Source organism: Acomys russatus, chromosome 6 (genome assembly GCF_903995435.1).
Source record: "Acomys russatus chromosome 6, mAcoRus1.1, whole genome shotgun sequence".
NCBI classification, from domain to species: Eukaryota; Metazoa; Chordata; class Mammalia; order Rodentia; family Muridae; genus Acomys; species Acomys russatus.
In genome coordinates, this window is record NC_067142.1 from 67994590 (window position 1) to 68016953 (window position 22364).

The window sequence follows — 22364 nt, forward strand, 5'->3', positions numbered from 1 at the left end:
GCCTCATCTTCACCTTAGCTCCTCAGGGTAGGAAAGTGCAGGTCCTTTCTGCTTCCATACTTTAAAGATGTAGGGGAGGAGTGGAGGGACGGGGAGGAGGAGGAATGTTCCAATTTCTATTTACATAGAAATAGCTTCCACCTCCCCCTAGAGTGGGGAAATTAAGTTCCCCCTCCCCTGACTCCAATCCTCTCATGAGGAGGAGGAACTAGATGAGCTAGACAGACAGACAGCCAGAGCGTGCGCACACGCACACACACGCGCATAGTAAGGGGGTTAGGACCAAGTTAGTAAGTGGGTACAGGGCAGGGGGTGGCCCTAGCCCCTCCCATTGAGGATGGGGAAGGCAGTGGTCTGGTGAAGATCCAACCTTCCTCCTCTTCCTCCCCCTTGCTCAGGCCTTCTTTGGTGGGGGAGCCAATTTGATGATTTCTTCCTCAGAGGGCTGCCGGATAATGTCTGGGAAAACAAAGAGGGGTTGTGTCTAGGGATGGAAGCTGTCAGGCCGGCCCAGAGAGCATCAACCTCCGCTCCCCAAGTTCAGGATGACTTGACTCTAAATTACAGTCAGAGGGGAACGGCAGAGGTATAGCTATGCCAAAAGTCTGGCCTCTTTCTTACCTTTGTACTTCTTGGCACTGGGGATACGGGTTAGCTTGGTGTCCAGCTCATCCTCCTCAGAGATCTTTAACACACGGGTTCTGTAGTCGACCACCATAGTGAGTAGGTCGGGACGGCGGGAGATCTCAAAGATGTGCTCGATGTAGGAGAGGTTGTCTGGAGGAAGGCAGCTTGAGTCAGCTAGAGGCCAACCGCTACCCTGTCAAGTTGGTATTCTTAAACCAAGACTGAGCGGCTGACGTCGGCTATTGGAGGGGACAATAGCAACGAAAGGAGGAGCTACAAAGCTTGGAGCAGCCAGCCAGACCGTTCAGAGGGCCGTGATGTTTAGTCAATGAAATTTTCTAGGGTATAAATGGAAAATAAGGACTTTGGGCTAGATATCAGGTCCCTCCTGGGGGCGGGGGTGGGGCAATAGAAAAGCCGCTTTAAAAATCACCCCACACTCACCCAGTCCTATTTCCACTTTCCTTCCAAATGAGTATCAGAGAGAATTCCCAGACACCACATGTGGAACAGGAAGGTGAGATTTATAGCCAATCAAAGAGGTTCTGAGCCCAGAAAGAAAAGTCACTTAAGTGAAAGAAAACGCTGGCAATCAGGATGGCTTGAGAACACTGCATATGCTGTCAGATCACCTGGCTCCTGATTGTTGCAACAGTCTCACTCGTAACGGGTCCTCCCTCACCTTTCCGCCCTACTGTCATACACTAGCCAGAACAGTTGAGGTGAAGGACCCTGGGGTGACTCCGCCTTCACACACCTGTAACTCAACCACCTCTATTCAGTCAGACCCAGTACCTGTAGTGTGGCTAAGCTAGACCGTGATCCTTGACTTTAACAGGTTCTCTGGGTTCTCCCTTAGAAGTCCCACTTGCCTTTGGGGCAGTCTGTTATGTGTTCTCTGTGTCTGTTGGGAGGGGTGTGGTCAGAGGACAGCTTGGGGACCTGCTCTCCCCTTTCACTGTCGGCCCTGGACCCTCTTGTTAGGCATGCAAGGCAAGTACTTTTACCTGCTATCCTGCCAGCACTTGGGACCATCTCACACACCAGTTCACCCTGCAAGTCTCAGCTGCAGGGTACTGCTCTACTCCAGTGTCTCCCTCCCACCTCTAAAAGGAGGTAAGAAAACGTTGGGACAGTGGTTTACATTTTCGTGTGCCAGCATGCATGCAGTGGTAGCACAGGAGTACCAGAAACACTGAACTGATAAGGGCCATAAAAGAAACACCACCGGCTACTACTAACAACTATTGCCCTAGAACCCTGGGCATTCTCAGAGCACGTATCGTTTCCCCTGCCTCGTCACAGGGTTTCAACTGTGTGTAAGAGGCTTGTGTTCATTTCTATTTGCCAAACGGGCAGAGCCCCCTCCACAACCTTTGTCCAGCTTGTTGTGGCTCTCCAGGAAGCTAAACCAGGCACCGCCTGTAGTGATCTCCTCACTCTTCTCGCTGGGGATGTCCTCCTTGCAGGCTGACTTGAGCTGTTCCAGATCTTCAAGGGTGATGTTGTTGGTTAGGTCCTGAAGGAGAGTCCCGTACTCTGCCATGACTGGAGGGGAAGGTAGTAAGGGAGAGGTTACTGTATGGGTGTGGCTCACTTGCTACCACTGCTTATCTGCGCCTCACCCGCCCCCACCCCCAGCAACACACGCGCACGCGCACACACACACACTTTGTCCTGCCAACGTGGTATGTACCTCAAATGTGGAAGTTTAGAAGAGTGAGCACAGGTCTGGATGGAGGGAGAAAAGGAAAACCCTGGACAGACAGGAAGAAACTTTGGAAAGCTAGGAGCCAGCACGAAGCCTAGAGCGACAAGTCATAACCCACCCCCCAATACACACATTATCTTTTTTCTTGTTTTTCCCTCCCTTAACAGTAACCCTGGAAACGGCTCCCCTGACTGAGGAGGCGGTTACCATGGCAACATTCTCCAGACTTTCTTGCAGTCTCCAAGTCCCCCTCCCCAATTGCCCCACCTACCTACAACTCCTCCCCCTGTCACAGGCTTGCCTGACAGTGAGAAGCTAAAAAGGAGCTGGTTGAAGCCCATGTGTCCTATCTTCCACTCTTCCCCAGAAGCAAAGGGGTCTCTCATTTCATGTCCCACCTCACTGATGACTCATTTTGGATGGATGCCTAGTTCCTTGGCCTGATGGATCTCTGGCCCCTCCAATGCTTACCCCTGCGTTAGACTATTAGGTCTTAGGAGTGCAGGGAGCAGCGGGCCACCCCCACCTCTGTGGAGCCCATTTTCTCCCTTGATAGTTTACTGGGCCCCAACTCAGCCTTCTCGCCTAGCCTTTGTGCTGTGCCTGCAGCCCCCGCGCCCAAGAATACCAAGCGGCTGGCTCTGGCCCCCTGCCCAGTTCCCAGGCAGGCTGGGTGATGGGGGAGGGGAGTTTAGATGCAGCTTTCATAATCTGGCAGGAAGGGGGCTGCTAACCTTTTATCAGCATCCTCTGATACTACCTTCAGCCGGGCCTCCCACAGGCAAGGCTAGATCTGACCAAGTCACAGTGCGCCTCTCCCGATCCTTAGGTGAGGAAGAGCACTCAAGGACATCCTTCACTAAAGTAGGAACTATGACTAAAATAAAAATGTCACACCTGGGGGTGAGAGATGCCTCAGAGGTTAAGAGCACTGGCTGCTCTTCCAGAGGTCCTGAGTTCAATTCCCAGCACCAACATGGCAGCTCACAACTGTCTCAACTGAGTTCCAGGGGACCTGACACACCCTTATATAGACATACATGCAGGCAAAAACACCAATGTACATTTAGAAAAAGAGGTTAGACCTTAGAATATGTATTTGATAAAATGTAAAACTCTAGTGATAAGCTAAAATCAGGGACCTAACAGAGCATAGTGACTTATGCCTGTAATCCCAGCTTTCAGGAGCCTTAAGGCAGATAGACTGCTATAAGTTTAAGGTAAGCCTGGACTACATAGCAAAACCTTGTTTCAAATAAGGGCCTGTTTTCTGCAATGAATATATATTGTACACAAACTAGTCATAAAAGTAAAGCACTAAAAAAGCAAACATCATAAAATAGTTTCTGGGCAAGAAGCTGACCGGCCTTGGACCTGACCAAACTGCTCAGGCATCTCCCAACACTGAGCTGAAACTGGCAATTGACAAACTTGTTTTCCTCACCTCTAGCCTCTGTTGTAGGGAAACTGAGGCAGAGCCATGGGCATTGCATCTTAAGTGTGGACCCAGAAGTCCCTATTCCCAACCCCCTACTTTGACCAAAATAAACCAACCTCCCTAGGAGGCAGGCACCGTGACCCACACAAACAATAAGCCGGACAGCAGGCCTAGCACGACCCCCAGAAGAATCGGCAGGAAAGATTTTTACTTGCACACGCAGGTGCCACCAGACAGAAGGGCCCAGCGGTGGTCCTGCCAGGCAGGGCCAGGGACAATGCTCTCTGACTGTCAGCACCAGGAACCATCTCTGCCTTGAAATCTAGGTCACAGCAGCAGGCTCTGAAGCCCAGCCCCGCCTCCACTGATAATCCTAGGGCAGAAAAGGGGGTGTGGGGGAGGGGGCTGGAAAAGCTGCATAGAATGGAAACACGAAGACCCTCCCTACCTTAAATGAGGCACTTGGACCAAACCCTCATTGGAAAGGGGGCCACACTGCCTTGATTTCCCCAGGCAAGGAGAGTTTGTAAATGAGAGCTGCTGTGGGAGAAAAGTGTCTAGCTCAGTGTGTGAATCTCTCGGGAGGAGTTAAGATTTAGGGCTCTGGATCTAAAACACAGATCTAGTGGGGAGGTAGGCGGGAAGAGATTAATGTCTGTAACACACACACCCACAAAGGTTGGGGGCAGTGGGTAGGAGCTTTCCAAGAGTAAAACATACAAGGAGGCCCTTAAGAGGAATGTGGGCAGGACTGTACAAAGCGGCTAAGGAGAGGTGGTGTGTACATGTGTGTGTGCGTGTACTAGTTCTCCTGGGTGAGAATGGGTATGTGGAAGATACAGTAGGTGTATTTGGATGTTCTGGTAATGGAGACAGGTGCAGCACTAGATGTGTGTGTGTGTGTGTGTGTGTGTGTCTGTGTGTGTGTGTGAGTGCACTAGCTGTGAGCTTATGTGGGGGTGTATGTTCATGTTTAAAACCACTTAAAAGAGTATCAAGAAAATTTAAGTACAGACTCACATCCAGAGGGGTGAAGTGAAGGGAACCCACAGTATGACAGAGAGCTGGCCTTGGGAAAGGCTGCACATGAGGAATTGGTAGTGGTGGGGTTGACCACGAAGTTGAGTCCACAAAGCTGCAGCCTCAACCAGCTGTTACCATAGCAACCTCAGCTCAGGGCCCCCCCCCCCACACCCAGTCTTCAGTTCAGTGACACCACCGAAGTGTGGGGAGTGCTAAGGGACAGAAAGAAAGGAATAGTGGCTCTTCAGAGAGCAGCAAAGGCAAATCTGGAGTTACCATTTGCCCATGGCCAGGTGTGGCAGAGGCAAGGGCAGAGAAGTTGGGGAGCATTTTTCAGGGTACAGAGTCTCCTCTACATGACTTTCAGGTTTCTAATCAGCTAGCATCCCTGGCTGGTCAGTCTGGTTGTGGTGAGGGTTGGCAGAGCTTGCCTCTTTATCCTCACCAGAGAGGCCTGTGGAGTAGTCTGCCCTCCTGGCTCCGAGCACTGCAGAGGGCTGTCTGCCTCAGGAACAGCCGGCCGGCCGAGGCCATTCTTGGGACAGGATACCAGGGCAGGAACTGGGAACCGGGAGCTGAGGCTGCCAGGAAGTGAGTTCCCTTCCCTCCCAGCTCATTCTGTGTTCTGTTCACTGCTTCCTCACTCACACCTTCCTTCCTTCCTCCCAACCTCTCCTAAGCTGGCTCTAGGCATACCCTTGCCCACTGAGGGAGGACGCTGGGGAAGAAGGGGCCTTTCAGGTAGGGGTTGGGAGGATGGCATCAGCCCAAAAGAAGCAAGCCCCGAGGGTACTCAGAGAAGCCTCGCCAATGAACAACCACCTGTGCTGGAGGTGGCAGCACTGAAATAATTTGAGCATTTTGACACTAATTTATGGTAGATTATCCCTTTTCCCGAGCATTTGGTTCCAGATAGGAAATGCAAAAAGGAAGCCTGCGGGTTAGAAGTTAGCCCTTCCTCCACAGCTGCTCCAGCTGCTGAAGGCTGAGGGGAGGGGCAGTCCTACACAGACGCCAGGACCTGGAGGCCCCGTTAGTGGGCAGGAGGTGATTCCTAAGCACTCATTTCAGTCAGTCAGTCTCACTGGAGGAAGCAATCACCGGAAACAGGCGGGAAGGGAGAGACTGTGGTCGTAGCTGTTGTAATTTAAATGATATCTGGTCCTCAAATCCAAGCAATACAGCGGATTCTCTTTCAGTATCTTAACTGACTTCTTCTCCCAACCTTTTTTTTTCCCTGTTACTTCCCTGCCGCCCCCCCTGGCCCCCCCCCCCCACCCCCGTCTCCTCCTGCAACCTTTTTTGATCCAGCTTTGGACATCTCACCACATATCTTGTTTTCTTCCTGTAACAAGGTTTTACAGCTCCGAGGTCAGCCTGGGAGTTGGGCTCCAAAATGTACATTTAAAAAGAAAAACAGATTGCCTCCTGGCACTGGAAGGGGCCATGCCCAAGATGGAGGCAGCCAGAGATGGCTAGCATTGGATTAGGCAGGGCAGAAGAGGGCTTCATGACCATGAACAGGGAATGGCCTGTGGCTGTCCCTACACTGGCCTGTGGCTGTCCCTGCACTGGCCTGTGGCTGTCCCTGCACTGGCCTGTGGCTGTCCCTACACTGGCCTGTGGCTGTCCCTGCACTGGCCTGTGGCTGTCCCTACACTGGCCTGTGGCTGTCCCTGCACTGGCCTGTGGCTGTCCCTGCACTGGCCTGTGGCTGTCCCTGCACTGGCCTGTGGCTGTCCTTGCACTGGCCTGTGGCTGTCCCTACACTGGCTGTATATGCTTTTCACAGCTTTGTACTTACCGCTCTCATCTATTTCATCTCTCCCTAGTCATTTTTAGTTCTTTTTTCTACCTCTTCCAGCTACCTTCTTTTGGGGGGGGCGGGTGTCTTTTTTGTAACTTTGTCTCCCACAAATCCCTCCCACCTTGGAGGACCAAACCTAGGGCTAGCACTCTACCATGGAGCTAAATTCCCAACCCCCCTTCACCCTTTCAGTGTGCATTCATACCTTCAGGCTCTTCTATTCAGCCATTCCACTTGGCGGTAGCCATGGATACATGTGAACTTCCTAAGACTCTGTGTCCCCACCTAAATACCCAACACTACCATAAGGAAGGGATGAGGCTCCCTGTTGAAAAGTTTGATGGGAGGGGCTGAAAATATAAATGGCCGGCACTGACTAGCTGGTGGAGACAGCTGTCCTGACATTGTACATGAAGAGCTGTGTGTGAGGTGTATGTACACCTGCTAGGCACAGGTGTCATAGAAGTAGGAGGCAACAGGGAAGCTGGCAGCCTAGGGCATGCTGGCAGCTTCCCCACTGGAGTGTTTAACCGCAGAGGGAAGGGCAATTAACACTATTCGCCCTTACAGCCTGGGGGCCGGACACATAACTAGAGAAACAAGACACAAATGCTCACGTGCTCCTTCTATCTCGCCGCTTTCAGCCTCCTCGCCAGCATTCTTCCTGTTTCTCTGGCCACTGCTTTCCTTTGCTCTCTGTGGTCGCCCTCGACAGAGCTCCGTCCCTTTCTCCATGTCTGTCTTTTCACACATTCCTCTCATTCTCTCTCCCTCTGACTTGGGTTCCATCCTTGGCTGACTCATTCTTTTCACCCTCTCCCTGGCTTCTGCTTCCTCCTCCATCCTCGAGCCATATTGATGTCCAGGATATAGCCACTCCCAGGTACCCCATGCTCTAAACTTGCAGTCAGCAAGAAAGGTGACAAGAAACGACCCCACCAGGTCAGAGCACAGGCTCACCAGTCCTTGAGGTATACTGTCTACTACTAAAGCTGTCCAAAAGCTGGGTGCGTTTGTGGACAGTGGCCCCTTCCACCGACTACTCAACACTCCTATTACGACGGATGTCTTAGACGCGCTGGTCAAGGAGACTCCATATGGGAGGCAGCGGGTTGTGGTAGGTGGGTGGATGCGTAGTGCAGAGATGTTGTGATTTGGTTTGTATGAGAGGATGTGTGTAAGTCACATGGGTGTGTGTCACTGTGTGGTTGGCTGTCTTTTTTTCTTAAAGGTGTGTTTGTGTCCCTGTTGGTTTTGACACGGATTTTTTTTTTTTTAATTAATTAGGGTCTTTACGTTTGCTACATCATTCCACAGGACCCCAGCAGTCCCTTCCCCGTTTCCTCTCGGCAAGCTTCCACCAGTCCCAGTCTCCCTAGATGCAGTAGGCTGGGTGTGAGAGCACGGGAACCAGTTGTCGGCTGCCGTGGGGAACTGAGGCAGGGCTGGGCTGAGCCTGGAAACCGCCCGCAGAGAGTCCCGAGCTAAAGAGAGAAGGGAAGGGCGGGAGCTGGCCTGGCCCTGCCGGCTGGGCGGGAAGCAGGCTACATCCTAATCCCCAGGCCCCATCGGACTCCCAAACTGCTGTTCAGCATGGAATGGGTGGACGAAGCCACGCTGCCTGCAGCACACTCCAGTCTCTGGATGCACCAACAGAGATAGACCCCACGGAGCCTGATACCTTGGACCTGTCTGGATTCTCAAGCTCCCTTATTTGTCCCCTATGTCCGGGATCGTGACCCTTCCAAACCCACACCCCGCCCCCCCAATCTACCTCCTCCCCACGTCACATTTCCCCTCTGCCCCTCTCACCGCCTCCGGAGCTGAGAGCTCAGGGTGCGGGCACTCCCGGGTCCCCGGTTCCTAAGCAGCGTCTGGAGCCTGCTCCTTGGCTCCTGCCGCCGCTGCTGCCGCTCCTGCCGCCGCCGCCTCTTCCGCCCGCGGAGCAGAGCCTGAGCCCAGCACCGCCTCACCCCACCCGACTGGCCGGTGATGTCAGAGCCGGGGAGGGGCGGGGGGCGGGGAGCGGCTGGAGAAGGGGGAGGGGGAGGAAGGAGGGGGGGACAAGGGACTGGAGGCTGGGGTTCTGGAAGGCTCCTAGGACGGGGACAGGACTGGGATGGAGTATGGACTCTGCCTCTTCCCCTTAAACTGTGCAACAACCGTGAGACAAAAAATTTCCCCCAGTGGGTCACTTTCCTGCCCTCTGACCTTTGGATGATCGCTGTGGCAGACCCCGGAAGGCAGAGCAGTTTGGTTTGGGGGATTTGGAAGACTTGTGGCCTCTGGGTTCTCTTAGCTACATTGTTTTGGTATTTAGAAAAACCTCCTTTCCTAGCCTTATAGATCAGAGGATCAGTAGAAAATGATGAAGTTTATCCACGCTAGGAACAGAAATGGGGATGGGGCAAGCAGCAACGGGGGTGGGGTGGGCGTGGGGACCTGTTTTACTTGGCCCAGAGCTATGATCTCTTCTGGATGATAGCAGCTGGACCCCTGTGCGCCTCCTACCTTTCCCAATTATACTCCCCCACACTCACACCCTCCTCCTCACACACACACACACACACACACACACACACACACACACACACACACACACACACACTATGATGTAATTTTATTTTCTGGGGAAAAAAAAGCCATGAGCTCAGCATGCAAATATAGACAGACAACTAACAAAGCCACACTTAGCAGTCTCCTAGCTCTGTCCCTCTGCCTAGGCTGAGTGTGATAATGCTCACTTCCCTTCCACCTCAGGGACTTTCCTCCCCCAGATACTCAGCCACGCTGAAGGAGGGAAGGGAGAAGTGGAGAAGCATCGTTTTCACTCTGTCTCCAGCACGAGGGGTCCCAGCTCAACTCTGGAGGTGTCTGACCCAGAGGAGCATGAACCCCTTTAGTGTTGGCACATCACCAGGAACGCCCCATGTTCCCTCAGTCCCAGCTTGGCAGAGACCCTTCCACAAGCCTCGGAAGAGTCCTCTCTGTCTTGGAGCCACACTTCCGGGAGAAGCAGGTGTTGTTCCGGCCACCTTGGGTTTTGTAGTGCTTCTCTGTGTGCTTCCCCCCAGGGTGGCTGGCCATTGTCAGTCTGAGGGTAACACACCCTCAGAATTTGCTTTTGCTTCTGACTCCCTCTGTGCTGTCTCTTGTTGACCGGTCTTTGAGATTCAGAGCAACTGCACAACTTGTACACAGATGCACAGTATTTAACCAAAACAAAGCAGGCAGCAAGACACGGGGCACGGATTTCTGCTTACTGTTTCCTTAGACAAATTAAGATGGTAAGTGTCAGGATGCCAGTGCCTACTTCATAGGGTTCTTCTGAGAATCAGAAATAGTAAGTCTTTAGGGACTGATACCAGATAGCCCCCCCCCCCAAAAAAAAGGGGGGAAAAGAAAAGGAAGGCATTCAGTTTTCACTAGTCTATAAGCAAACTCCATAACATTTCTATGATGTAACCTAATGTCCAATTACTTTATAGTTATCTGTTACGTGTGAACAGTTTGAATATTTGGTTTCTGTCCTGTACACTTCTGCCATTTTCTCTAAGAATACTCCTTGGATTTGACTGTGGAGACTGAAAACTTCTCTAATCTCAGGGCTCATTTTTCCATATAATAGACACCCACTAACTTTCCACTGCCTTAAGAAAAACTAACGTGGAGCCAGGTGTGGTGACACACACCCACAACAGCCAGGGCTATATGGAGAAACCCTGTCTTGAAAAACCAAAAAAGAAAAACTAGTGTCTTACATAATACAGTGCTACACACCAGCTATCTCACGTCTTAGAATGTTGCAGCAGGGGGATTCCCATCTTGGGCTACATAGTGACACTCTGTCCAAAAATACATCAAACTGTGCCTCTTTATTTGGAAGCTTGACTCCCGCCTGACCCTATCCTGGGGAGCCGATGAGTTCTTTTCACAAATGTCCAGCAGGTCCAAGTCTAAGGGATCCTCTGCTCAAAAGTCAGTGCCTCTTCACCGTGACCACTGCACAGGCCCAGCTTCTTGCAAAGGCATTCTGATTGTAACAGCTTCTGACTAGGAACGGGCCCTCTTGCCTCTGCCTTTACATCCCCTCCCTCCCTAAGTCTATCCCAGCTCTTGCTATCAGATGAAATGTTGCCTTTCTACCCCTTTCATAGGATTCAGTTTAGATACCTCTACAACAAACCAACTCCACTGCTCCTACCCAACCTCATGACCACAGCTTAAATTTCTTTTCACTTCTCTGCTGACCTCTGGTGTTGCCAAAATGCTAAACACACTCTGCTAATGCTTGGGGGACAGGGGTGTCTTTGACTGGAATGTCCCTGTCCCAATTCCTTTGCCTCCAGGCAAATCCAGTTCTTCAGTTGAAGGCCTTGAGATTTGTTTCCATTGTGGAAGTCATCAAGTCCTTTGATTTATTTTTATTAATTTTATTTTTCCTGAGACAGGGTTTCTCTGCGTAGCCCTTGGTGTCCTGGAACTTGCTCTGTAGACCAGGCTGACCTCGAACTCACAGAGATATGCCTGCCTCTGCCTCCCAAGTGCTGGAATTAAAGGTGTGCGCCACCACAGACGGTTTACCAAGCCCATTGTTACCGATCTTTTCTACCTCGTGTTTTCATTCTTCCTAGAAACAAACACGGCGGGCCAGTTCTTTATGTATCAGGCCCTATGGAAATAAATAAACAGCCTGGGCTCCTGCCCTCAGTACTCAGTGTCATGGCCATGTAACTGAGGTGTGCACAGAAAGGGCAGTGGGGACCACTGGAGGGGACAGCAGGACCACCAGAGTCGACGCACTGCTGATGTTCCAGTAACAAGCTGCGGGGAGGGCAGCACTATGTGGCACACAATCCAGTGCATAGGACAGTTCTTCAGTTGTTGGGGTGGTTGGTTGCCTTGACTTCTCGGGGAGACTAATTAGCTCAAGAGCAGGCACAGGCCTGGCACTCTCTGTTCTCCCAGAGCCCAACAACAGCACTGGACAAACACCACGTGTTCAGAAAAGGCTTGCTGACTGGAGGCAGAAAAATACCCAGGCTTCCCTGGGTTAACTGCCCCCAGCTCATTCCTAACAAGGCACCCACAGTTAAATCTCCCATCCAGCAGGCTCCTCCCTCCTGCCATAAGGGTGAGACTTCATCAACAGACACTTACTCACTCTGCCCCAGATTTCTTTATTAAGGCCTTGTGTTTGACCCAAATACATTAACAGGAGCTGGCTGAGATACAACCCCTAACACAATGCCTCCCTCCCTCCTGGCCAGGGTCAGGACAGTCAGGAAAGCTTTAAGATTTGAGTAATAGGAGACTGTATTGATAGGAGAGACAGAGATGGCAAATCATAAAGTATGGGGAGTGACAAGAGAAACAGTAGATACGGATAAGGTATGGGATGAGAGACAAGTCAGATGAAGGAACTGGGCTGGTATCTGAGGAGAAGCAGCTCCTTTTGTCATCAGCAAGGGAGACCAGGACCTTAAGCACCCTGTATGTAGACCACAATTGGCCCTATATTAGAGAATGGCCTAGTGTCCCAAGGAGCTCGGGGAAGTGCGTGGGTGGTAGGACGGTACATGTAAAGAGCAAGTGGGGCTGGTAGATGGTTGCCATAGCAACTAGTCATCATCGTCGTCGTCGTCATCATCGTCGTCGTCATCGTCGTCATCGTCATCATCATCCTCTGTGTTGATTTCCCCCTCCAGCACATCCTCCAGCCAGTCCTCCAGCTCCTCAGCAGAAGGCAGGTCCTCCTCATTGTCCATCTCCATCCATATGCTGTCCGCCTAGGTGATGGACAGGTAGGGATGGAAGCCAAACTTAGTAAACATCTGGACCTTCCTCCCACTCACTGTACATCCTCTGTCCCTTCCTTACATCCTTCAGTGGCCAGAGAAGCCATCCTGGTAAAGATCAGAGTTAGAATAGTGACGGATGTGAGTGGAAAGAAAAGGTGGCTTGCTTAAAGACCTCCCTTCAGTCTGTCTTCTTTGCTGTTGCTGCGCTGAGCTTCTAAAAACATACATCTATATCGTGGATGTGACATAAAGGCAGTGGTAGCTACTCATGGCCAGCCCAATAAGTTAGAGACTCTGCCATTCAGGGATTTTCATAAAATGATTTCCTGGTACTAGCTTCAGGGATTTTTTTTTTTTTCTCAACTCTAAAATTGTAACTTTAAAAATACTTGCCTGTTCCCAGACCTGATATTCATTTTTTTTCTATCTTTTTGTCGTTTTTATTTATTTATTTTTTTTTTACTTTTTATTTTACTTTTAGATGTGCTGTTGATGGCTCACACCTTTAATCCCATCCCTCAGGAGAAAGAGGCAGGCAGATCTCTGAGTTCAAGGCCAGCCTGGTCTACTGAGTGAGTTCCAGGACAGCCGTGGTTGTGCAGAGGCACTGTGTCTCAAAACAAAAACAAAAAAAGATGTGTTCTTGGTTTATAGCCTTGGCTGGCTAGGCTCTCATATGTGTTATGTAACTCAGGCTGGCTTTAAACTCCCAGCAATTCTCCAACCTTTGCCTTTCCAATGCTGAAATTAGAGGTATGTACCACCACGCCTGCCTTTGCTTTTGACCTTGGATCAACCTTTACTTTGAGTTTGGAGACTTGTATCCATCCTTTATTGAAATGTTATACACAAATGATCTCCATTGTAATGCTACTTTCTCTTAAACTCCAAGTCTCTCAAGCAGAAAGCACTGCCTTGCTAGCATTTTATTTATATTACTATAAATTTACCAGAGCCAGCCTTATAATTAGACTGAGATTACTGTAAAATCAAAAGCTGCAAACAAGTATCTGTATGTGTCTGTATGTGGTCACCTGAAGATTTCTGCCTTCAAAATGTTCAAAAATCTCATAGAAGAGACAGGGTGCTCTAAGACAAGTTCTCAATGCCACTGAACTCCAAGGGTACCATAAAGGAAATACTTCCAAGAAGACTTAGTGGAGGGCAAAGAAGCTGAGCTGGAGTTTGAAGAATGAGCAGGTGGTTGCACTGAGTGGATGGTTCAAATGGTCAGTCATGCATTCCTACCCACACAGGTCCCTCCATTGGGCCAGGAACATCTGCTCCTGGGAAGCACTTGTTTCCTAGGTAGCAGCAGCATGGATGAGAGCTAGCTATACTGAGAGGCATTGGTGCTGTCTCAGGCCCTACCACCCTAACCTCACCCCAGCCTGGCTGGTCTTGGAGGTGAAGCTTGGAGGTTGAGCCTGGTTAGTACTTGGGTGGGAGATGATCTGGTGCCCAGGCAGGAGTGAGGAAAGGAAACTCACATCTGTGACATTGACAACTCCTATTTGTGGAGCTGACAAGTCGATGTCGAACGTCTTCTCCCAGTATGGAACCAGCTGTAGAGAGAACCAAATACGTTGACTTAATAGAGGTAAGGAGTACGCAAGTCCATAAAAGGACGAGAGTCAGTCCAGGGATAAAGGGAGGCAGAAGAGCTGGCAGTGATGGAGTCACAGCTCAGCGGTGGCCCCAAGATTGTGGGTAAAGTTAATGAGTGAAATAGTAGAAACCTCGAAGGAAAAGGATGAGGAAGGCAGCTTCTCCTTTTGGAGAAGAATGGAATCCCTGCTCTGTTCCTTTGAGTGACTCGCTTCTCTCTGGAAAGCCCTCAGTCCCTACACCTCTCTCTAATTTCTGTGTGTTTGTATAAATGTTGGCCATGCGTGTGCATACCTTCAAAGGCCAGAAGAGGGTGATGGATTCTCTGTAGCTGAACCACCACCAGACATGGGTGCTGACAACTAAACTCAAGGCTTTTGGAAGAGCAGCAAGTGCTCCTAACCTCTGAGCTGCTTCTCCAGCCCAGATGCCATCTCTCTTAACGTAAGTACTTAAGCCTCGAAATCATCAGTGTTCATCACGTTCCTGGTTGCTCATTCAACAGTGTTGGGGATTCAGCTGAGAACAGAGCTTCTCCTGGGACATGGGGATCTGCTGATTCTCTGAATTCGTGTACAGTGTTGTAGTCAGCTGCTCTCCAGAGGCTGCCTTTCAGCTCTGGTACATTAATTACCGGGCCGCCTCTGATCTGGGAATCACATATTATACACCCCGTGCAATTCACTCCTCATCCCCTTCCCCCAGCTCAGGATGCCCTGTGTGTCTACAGTATTCATGAACATGCAGCAGGCAGAACTTTCTGGGTCTCCAGCTAGGAAGTGGGGAAGGGATTGTGAAACAAAGAAAGTGGCCTAGCCCAAGTCCCCACATTAGGACACCAGTGCTTGGGCAGGGCCTCTTACCAGCGGGAAGTCATCAGGGTCAATCCAGATGATACTGAGGTCAGGGTTTTCAGTGTTGTCTTGGGCCACAGCCTTGAGGGTCTCTAAGAACTCGTAACCGTCTCGGAGGGGGCAGAAGTAGGAGAAGTAAGGTGGGACAGAAAGGAAAGGGACACAGGAGAGAAGAGTCCAGACCATTTCCCCTGCCTCCAGAATCCCAACATTTCAGGCCCTAGGCTGCTCTCTCACAAACTCCCAGGAATGCTTTCTACGTGCGGGCTATTACCCCAAAAACTACACCAGCCACCCTGGCTTCCTCCAGCCACTTCAGCGTTCCTTCCTCACCAGGGTCATCTTCCTCTGCAAAGGCCACAATGTGGATTCCATCCAGATCATCCTCCTGTTGGAGTGTAAGGAGGGGAGCAGGATTAGAGTGGGCGGGGGAGGACACCACAACCTCACTGTCCAACCCTTGACGTTCCTTGAATCTGAATCATGGCATGCCAACTTGTGTGTTCATGATGGTGACTCTTTTCTAAGGGACATTCTTTCAGCTCTAGTGATCCCTTCACCCTCAGAGTCAGGAATCTGCCTTGTCTATTCATTCACTGATGCCTGTCACCTGAGACCTGACATGTTCTTTGGCACAAAAACAAAAACACAACAAAAGACAAACAACAACAATGACAACAACAACAAAGCCTTGCCCCTTGGCTGAGGCACTGCTTTTTCCCCCCTGCAGAACGCACAAGGAAGAGACGGGCAGCCATATCTAAGACTTGCAGTCTTACCCACCCCTGCTCCCCAAGTGCCCGGTCCTGGGAGAGTCACTCACCCACATCTCATACATACTGTCAGGCTTTAGTTTCCTGAGGGTTGATCTAGGAGAGACAGAGAGGGTGGGTGAGAGAGGACATTGCCCTCCAGAAGGTCCCCACAGCTGAAGCCACCTCTAGGTCAGGCCTAGGGCATAGACAGCTTGTAGCCCAGAAAAAAAAAAAAAAAAAAAGCCAGCTAGCAAATCTAAGCTCTGGGCAACAGGCCCAGATCATTGCATGGCCACAAAACAATGGCAGTGGGAAGGGGACGATGGCTGGAAGGGAGACTTCAGAGCAGGGGTGGGGGGTGGGGGACGGGAAGGTAAAAACTGGATTATTGTTGCAGTCATGTTTTTTTTCATTCGCTCATTCAGTGATATTGACAGCTTGGGCTCAATAGAATTACATGCCTAATATGTACCAGGCCCTGAGCTCACTTCCCAGTACCCAGAAGGGGTTGGTTATAAGTACTGAGTTAGGTACTGGATAGGGTTAAACTGTACAAAAATGTTGGCCCCAGTGAAAGAGGCCACAATCTAATGGAAGAGAGTAAGTGGTATTTAGACGGATTTCTAGTTGTAGAATCATGAAGGAAGAGACGTATGTGTGAGTTAGGGCAGGGCTTCCTAGCATCAGCTGACATCAAGAAAAGGAGTTGTCCTGTGCACCCTAGGATGCTTAACAGTATCTCTGGCCTCTGAGTACCAAATACCAGCAGCACGCCTCACAGCCAAAGATGCCCTGGAAACACTGCCTAACAGCCACTGGAAGGCAAAATCCTTGCCCCACGGGCTACCCCTCTGCCTCCACTGGCAACTGCTAGTGTTGAGAATGAGAAAGGATATGGGACTGAGTCAAGGTTTAAACCCTAGTTCTGATTCTTTCCCCCCTGAAGCCTCTTTCACTGAGGATGCTAAAAGAATTAAATTTAGCAATAAGGGTACCTTACAGTTCCCCATCAGAACACAGGCACCACTACTCATTTGTTGACACTACTAAAGTCGTAACTAGCCCCACAGTCCACACACATTTACAAAGGACTTTCTCTGTGTGGGGCTCAGGGCTAAGTGCTGGGGTACAAAATAAAATAGAGAGGTAACTAGTGTGTCCATGAGCACCAATGCCCAGAAGTATATTTGACTCCAGTGGACTCTAGCTTGTTTGTTGGCTTGTTTGCCAGCCGACCTCACAGACTGGTGTTCTAGCCCCAGGAGGAAGCTGTTCTACGGAGAGAGTTGCCCAGTCCCCACCTCCTGTGCTCCTCCACGAAGCTGACGATCTCCTCTTCACTGTTGGGCTTGTCTGGGATGGTCACGGGCTCATCCATGAAGGCCTCGTAGAAGTCAATCTCGTTCAACTTCAGGGTCAGCTTCTTTGCCACCTTTGAGGGAGTAGATGAGAAGCGTGGAGTAGGGGGTGCAGGGTCAGAGTGCGAAACAGTATAAAAGGGGGAACAAGTTGGAGAAAAGGAGTCAGAAAATGCCAGTCTGTGTCACCATCACCGGGTGAGCCTTAGCTTCCCTGGGCTTCATTTAACATGACAAAGGTGAGCTAGACAATCTAAGGTCCATCTTCCCCTCTGTTCTACAGGAGAAGGAAGGGATGAGCTTGGGGTGGGGAGTGCCAGGACGTGGAATGGAACGGGACCAAGACTCCATCAATTTTGGGAGAAAAGGCTGAAGGCGACTTAGTGTAGGGGGAGCCAGTGTGGCTGCGGGGAAGAGAACCTTGCTGTCGAAGGTGGCGAAGAAAGGGATGTAGGGATGGAACTCTTCGGCCGCATCCTCGTAGGCTTTGTAATCTGAGGGGGAGGAAGGGACAGGCATGCTCAGGGTCTGCCAGAGAATCATCGCCCCGCGGCTTCTCTGCAGATCTTTTTTGACATGTGGGGCTTAGAATGAGACCGTTGCCCTCTAAACTTTAGTTCTCCGAGAATAAAATGCAATAGAATTGTAGAGGGAGTGATGGGATGCTGGGGTGTTTGGGAATGTCCCAGAGTACAGGGAGATGGGACAGATGATGGGTCTGACCGCACTGCGGGAGGAAGAAGGGGAACGGGGAGTTCAGAGCCAGAGATGCTGAGGCACTGGACAAAGTGGGGAGGTGGAAGGGCAGGTAGAATGCAGGGTCAGAAAGGGGACGGTGCAGCTGGTACCCACGCTCTGAGTCTTTGCTCTTGAAGTAGCCAATGAGTTTGATTTCATCCTCGATATTCTCAAAGGCCTGCAGCTCTCGTTCGCCTTCAATTAATTCCACAGGGTCTTCTAGGACCTGGGAGAAAAAGACACTAAGGAGACCATTTCTGTGCTCACTGATAGGACTCAAGAGGGATCTAGGGGAAAGGCAGGGACGAGATATTGATAGAGGGTAGGTATGTGGCTTGTGTGTTATACATTGTTAACGGTGTATGTGTATAGTCCGTGTGCTGTGCAGTGTGTGTGATGTTTATGTTCTGCATCTTCTATTTGGCATGGGGTATATGTTTTGATATGTTGTTGTATGTGTGGTTTATATTTATGCGTCTGATATACATGATATATCTGTTCATATATATGATGGAAAATGTAATGTTGGATATTATATGTGATATATCCATGTTGTATGTCATGTGTGCTGATTATGCATGTGCATTGTTTTGTGTCTGATATTTGTGGTACATATATATGATATGTTATATATGTTATGTTTGGACATATATATGTGGTATATGTCCATTGTGTGCATTGTGTCTGCTCTATGTGATATATGTATGTGATATGTTACATGTTGTATGTGGTATGTGTCCTACTGATATAGTATATGTGTGTCTGGAGTGTGTGTGTGTGTGTGTGTGTGTGTGTGTGTGTGTAGGGGGTAGATTGGTAGGGACCAAGGAGCACTGGAGATTTCCATGGTGTCAAGCTCAGGGGAATTCTCACATCAAGCAGAAATTCCACCAGAGTGTCTGCAGAAAACTCGCCATCGTACTCAATGACCTCGTCTCCTTTGAACACATAAACGCTGTCCTCTTCCGTTAGTCCTAGGGGATGCACAGGAGGGAAGCAAGCTGTGAGCACAACCTTCACAGAGACCCAAGTCTAAGCTCTGTCTGCAGCCTGCTTGATAATCTGGTAAACTCACCCTCCACCTTGCCATTTCTCTCCCCAGCTACCTTAAACCCTTCATCCCCATGCCCAAGGCTCTGGGTTTAGCTCAGGAGCTAGCCTCACAGTTGAGGAAGCTGGGGAGAAGCTGGGGTCCAGGTAGGGTCTGAGGGGGTGGGGGTGGGGACTGGGAGACAGGGATTCTAGCAACACAGTTCCCTTGCTCTGCCTACACGAACAGGGACAAATATTCCTGCCAGCCTCTCTGAAGACGCCAGTAGCTGATTCTCTGCTATTGCTGTCCTGATGACTTGCTGAGAACCGACTACCCTTCCCCCATCCACATCCGGTGTCCAGCCTGTGTTGCCCCCTAGTGGCTGGGTGGTGTAACATCTGGTCTCTGCTAAGAGGTTGAAGGAAGGAGGAAGGGGGAGGGGAGTGAAGGGTGGGGGAGGACAGGGGGGGGGGAGAGGAATGGGGAGGAGTTGAGAAAGGACTTTGTAGAAGGTCTCTCTGGCTAATGCTGTATTTCTTGATCTCACCTTTCTTTCAGACATCTAGCTGCGTTCCTTTTTTTCTTTTTTTTTAACTATAGGTTAGCATACAAAGAATCTTCATGCCTTTTTCTTTCTTTCTTTTCAATTTCGCTATGTAGCCCAGGAGGCTTTGAGTCCAGAACCCTCAAGTATTACAAACATGAGCCACCGCGGCCGGCCTTGGCCATTGTCTAGAGAAGCATAAAGACAGTCCCCACCCAGCGCAGCTCCATCTCAGCTGGGACTGGAGCGCCGTCTCCATACAGAATAGTCCCCAATCTCTCTCTCTCTCTCTCTCTCTCTCTCCCCCTCCCCCCCCCCTCTCTCACACACACACACACACACACACACTTCAGAACAGATGTGGTGGAAGAACTCCTGAGCCCTCAGATCTCCCCCAAGGCCCCCATCCAGGCCTCTCCAGTCTTCCATTACCTTTCTGCTTCTTGCCCCTCCCGCCCCTCCCGCCCCTCCTCCCCCTCCCGCCTCTCCTCCCCCCCCCCCTCCTCCTCCTCCTGCCCCTCCTTCCCCCCTCTTACCTAGTTTCTTGGCCACAGCTGCATCCTTCTCAGAGTCTACTAGGCCAAAGCCAACGCCCTTGTCTTCTAGGACCTGGGCTGCTAACTGGAAGAACCACGATTAAATTAGCCCCTCGGGTTCTTAAGCGACCCCTTCCCCATTTAATGCCTTCCCATGGTCGGGGCAACTGAGGTGCAAGAAGCTCCTCAAGTATTGACCTTGAAGGTCCCCAGGCGCCTCTGAGTCCTTGCCTAACTTTGGCTCAGCTTTTTGAAATCATGCATATTTACCGCTCATTGAATGTTCCTGCCGCGTGCTGAGGAGCCTCGCCTTCCATGAAAGGCTAGGCCCTGCCTTCCATCCTGATCAAAGGCCACACTCAGCATAGGGGGATTTGGCACCCTGGGATCCTCAAGTAACCTCCAAAGTGAGAACTGTGGAGGATGGGGTGTGGGGCCGGGGGCTGGTTATGCTGTTGAAGGGTGGGAGAGGCCAGAAAGTCAAGAGGTCGCCATCACCCCTGGAGGGAGGGCCACTGGCAGAAACTAAGCAAGATTCTATGAAGAATCACAGAAGCTTCCCCACCCAGCCATCCACTGATTCTTTCTGCTGTGGGCATGTTTTGCAGCTGTACCCCCACCCAGCTCAGGGATGGCAGAGGCTACTGACGACTCAGGATAAAAATATTTGGCTCATTAACCAAACAGTGGTTTCCAGAGCCTGACGGGGTGCACAGAGATGCAAGCCTAGGGCCTGGTGTCTTACACTGAAATGCTCCAAGCTCTGTATGAGGTGGGGCCTCTCTGTATCACCAAGAGAAAGGAAAATTTATCCCAACTCCCTTAAGGTTGCCTGTAGATTCCAACCATAAAACCGCATCTCCTCGTTTCTTTTTCTATTAACTGTCTCTGCTTTGGGCCTAAAGTCAGATTGGAGGTAAAGAGTCTCCCCTCTGAAAGAAAAGACGGGGGAAATGTGCTGAAGCCGCCATTATACGGATCCTCTACTGAGGGCATCTATTTGATGCAGGAGGGACAAAAGAGGAATTGAAGGAGGGAGGGAGGCTGGGCTGGGAGGCCTGTGGGAGGCCTCTAGAAGATATTTTATATATATATATATATATATATAGTCATTAAGCCAGTTGCAGGCAAGTAAAATATCAATCGTGTTTCCATTTCTGCTGTTTGGGTATTGGAGTACAGCCCTAAGTGTGTAGATGGGGACTATTTTGGCTAGAAGAATACATTGGTGGTATGGAGTGCAATGCATACATAGTACTGTGCTCAGCATCCGCCCCCCCCTTCAGCTCCAGCCAAACTGAGAACTCACCCCTGCCTTCTCCAGCCCAGAGGGGGGTATCTCCCTATAGAGTCTGCCCTAAAGTTACCAAGAGAAGGGTAGGACCTTGGTCCCTGAGTCTGTCTTTTGGCTAAGGCCACATTCCTGTCATGTTCTTGGTGAGGAGAGAGACCCTGTGATGCTGTTCTTGCCTCCCCCCCAGCCCCCACCCTCAGACACAGGGCTCACAGAGGGGACTGGGCAATGCTCTTCAGGCCTGCTAGCGCCTACTCACCTCCAGGATTAGCTCTTCCATCTCAAATTGTCTTTGTGAGGCCTTGTCGTCCTCGGGTGGTTCATGGTAGAGGAGGGCCAGCACCTCATACTTCTTGAACACGTTCTTGTAGTTCTTTGCGTTCACATTGATGACACGGTCCACACCATCATACTCCGGGAAGTCCAGCCCTTCCTCCCCCTGGACCCCTGACTTGGGTGTCCCTAGCACCAGTACAAACAGCAGGACCAGCCGCAGCTTGGACACTGCTCTGGCCCCCATCCTGTCAGTAGCTGTCATATGGAGGTAGTAGGCTCTGGGTCTGCCCTCCTGGTCCAGAGGAGGGTAGCTGAAATAGGGAGGCGCCCCTGGATACAAAACCCTGAGTTAGGGGCTCCAGGTGGGGGGGGGGTGGGGTGGGGTAGAGAGCGGGCCAGAGCAGTGGACAGAGGACACTGCCCGGTCCTGGAGAAACTGCCGACAGAGCCAAGAGAAAAAGGGTCAGGAGGAGGAATAGGAGCAGGGGCGGGGAGGGAACCGGAGCTGCCCCTTGAAACTGGCTCCCCTCCGTCCCCACCTGGTCCTGTCTAAATATGTCTCTGTGGTTGGCAGGAGAGATGGATAACCTTCTGAGGCCAGGACAGCTCCATGAGCGCTGCTGGGGGCCCGGAGGAGTCCTCCCACCTTCTACACCTCTTCCCTAGGCTCCCTTCAGCTCCTTCCCTCCCCCTCCCCTCAGTGTCCAGGACTCCTTAGCCCCTGGCCCCATGCAGGCCCAGGAGTTCATCGCCATATTAAGAAAGGGAAAGGGAGAGATGCCCGATCTAAAAATAAGACCAGATGAGTTAGGGGTAAGTGAAGCTGGGGCTGGAGGAGGGGAGGTTGTCGGGGTAACTGGGGATCCCAGGGTAGGGCAAGGCTAGTCAGAAGGAAGCGTAAGGTGGGGAGGAGGACACAGCTTGGGTCAGAGGCTAAACTGATAATCCATGATGAAATAGG

General features: G+C 50.9%; 2 protein-coding genes across 3 annotated transcripts; both read right to left on the reverse strand.

Annotated features, from left to right (window-relative positions):
- Window positions 1-8582, reverse strand: Pea15 (proliferation and apoptosis adaptor protein 15). 2 transcript variants are annotated; one of them, XM_051147917.1, is made up of 5 exons: window positions 8419-8560; window positions 2324-2384; window positions 2002-2175; window positions 622-777; window positions 1-459 (listed from the first exon to the last, which is right to left on the reverse strand). In XM_051147917.1, exons 3-5 carry the CDS (start codon window positions 2171-2173, stop codon window positions 395-397), a joined length of 393 nt encoding a protein of 130 aa, XP_051003874.1. In that variant the 5' UTR covers window positions 2174-2175; window positions 2324-2384; window positions 8419-8560; the 3' UTR covers window positions 1-394. The 2 variants fall into 2 exon arrangements, with proteins under 2 accessions (XP_051003874.1, XP_051003873.1); XM_051147916.1 differs by lacking the exon at window positions 2324-2384 and having other exon boundaries at window positions 8419-8582.
- A 3170-nt stretch (window positions 8583-11752) lies between these two features.
- Window positions 11753-22065, reverse strand: Casq1 (calsequestrin 1). The gene is made up of 11 exons (XM_051147924.1): window positions 21387-22065; window positions 19834-19918; window positions 18594-18694; window positions 17835-17946; window positions 17403-17476; window positions 16926-17056; window positions 15693-15738; window positions 15203-15257; window positions 14879-14979; window positions 13898-13972; window positions 11753-12395 (listed from the first exon to the last, which is right to left on the reverse strand). The coding sequence occupies exons 1-11, from the start codon at window positions 21663-21665 to the stop codon at window positions 12228-12230; spliced, it is 1227 nt and encodes a 408-aa protein (XP_051003881.1). The 5' UTR covers window positions 21666-22065; the 3' UTR covers window positions 11753-12227.
- Between the last annotated feature and the right edge of the window lie 299 nt (window positions 22066-22364).

Bases quoted from the DNA above. Each gene is read 5' to 3' on its own strand.
- Pea15 (XM_051147916.1), bottom strand. From the start codon at position 2,173: ATGGCAGAGTACGGGACTCTCCTTCAGGACCTAACCAACAACATCACC. The intron at 778-2,001 runs GTTGTGGAGGGG...GCCTTCCTCCAG, and splicing joins CCACAACAAGCTGGACAAAG to ACAACCTCTCCTACATCGAG. The intron at 460-621 runs GTAAGAAAGAGG...TTGTTTTCCCAG, and splicing joins CAGTGCCAAGAAGTACAAAG to ACATTATCCGGCAGCCCTCT.
- Casq1 (XM_051147924.1), bottom strand. From the start codon at position 21,665: ATGACAGCTACTGACAGGATGGGGGCCAGAGCAGTGTCCAAGCTGCGG. The intron at 17,947-18,593 runs GTGAGAATTCCC...TTTTTCTCCCAG, and splicing joins TGGTGGAATTTCTGCTTGAT to GTCCTAGAAGACCCTGTGGA. The intron at 13,973-14,878 runs GTAAGAGGCCCT...TTCTCTCTACAG, and splicing joins ACCCTGATGACTTCCCGCTG to CTGGTTCCATACTGGGAGAA.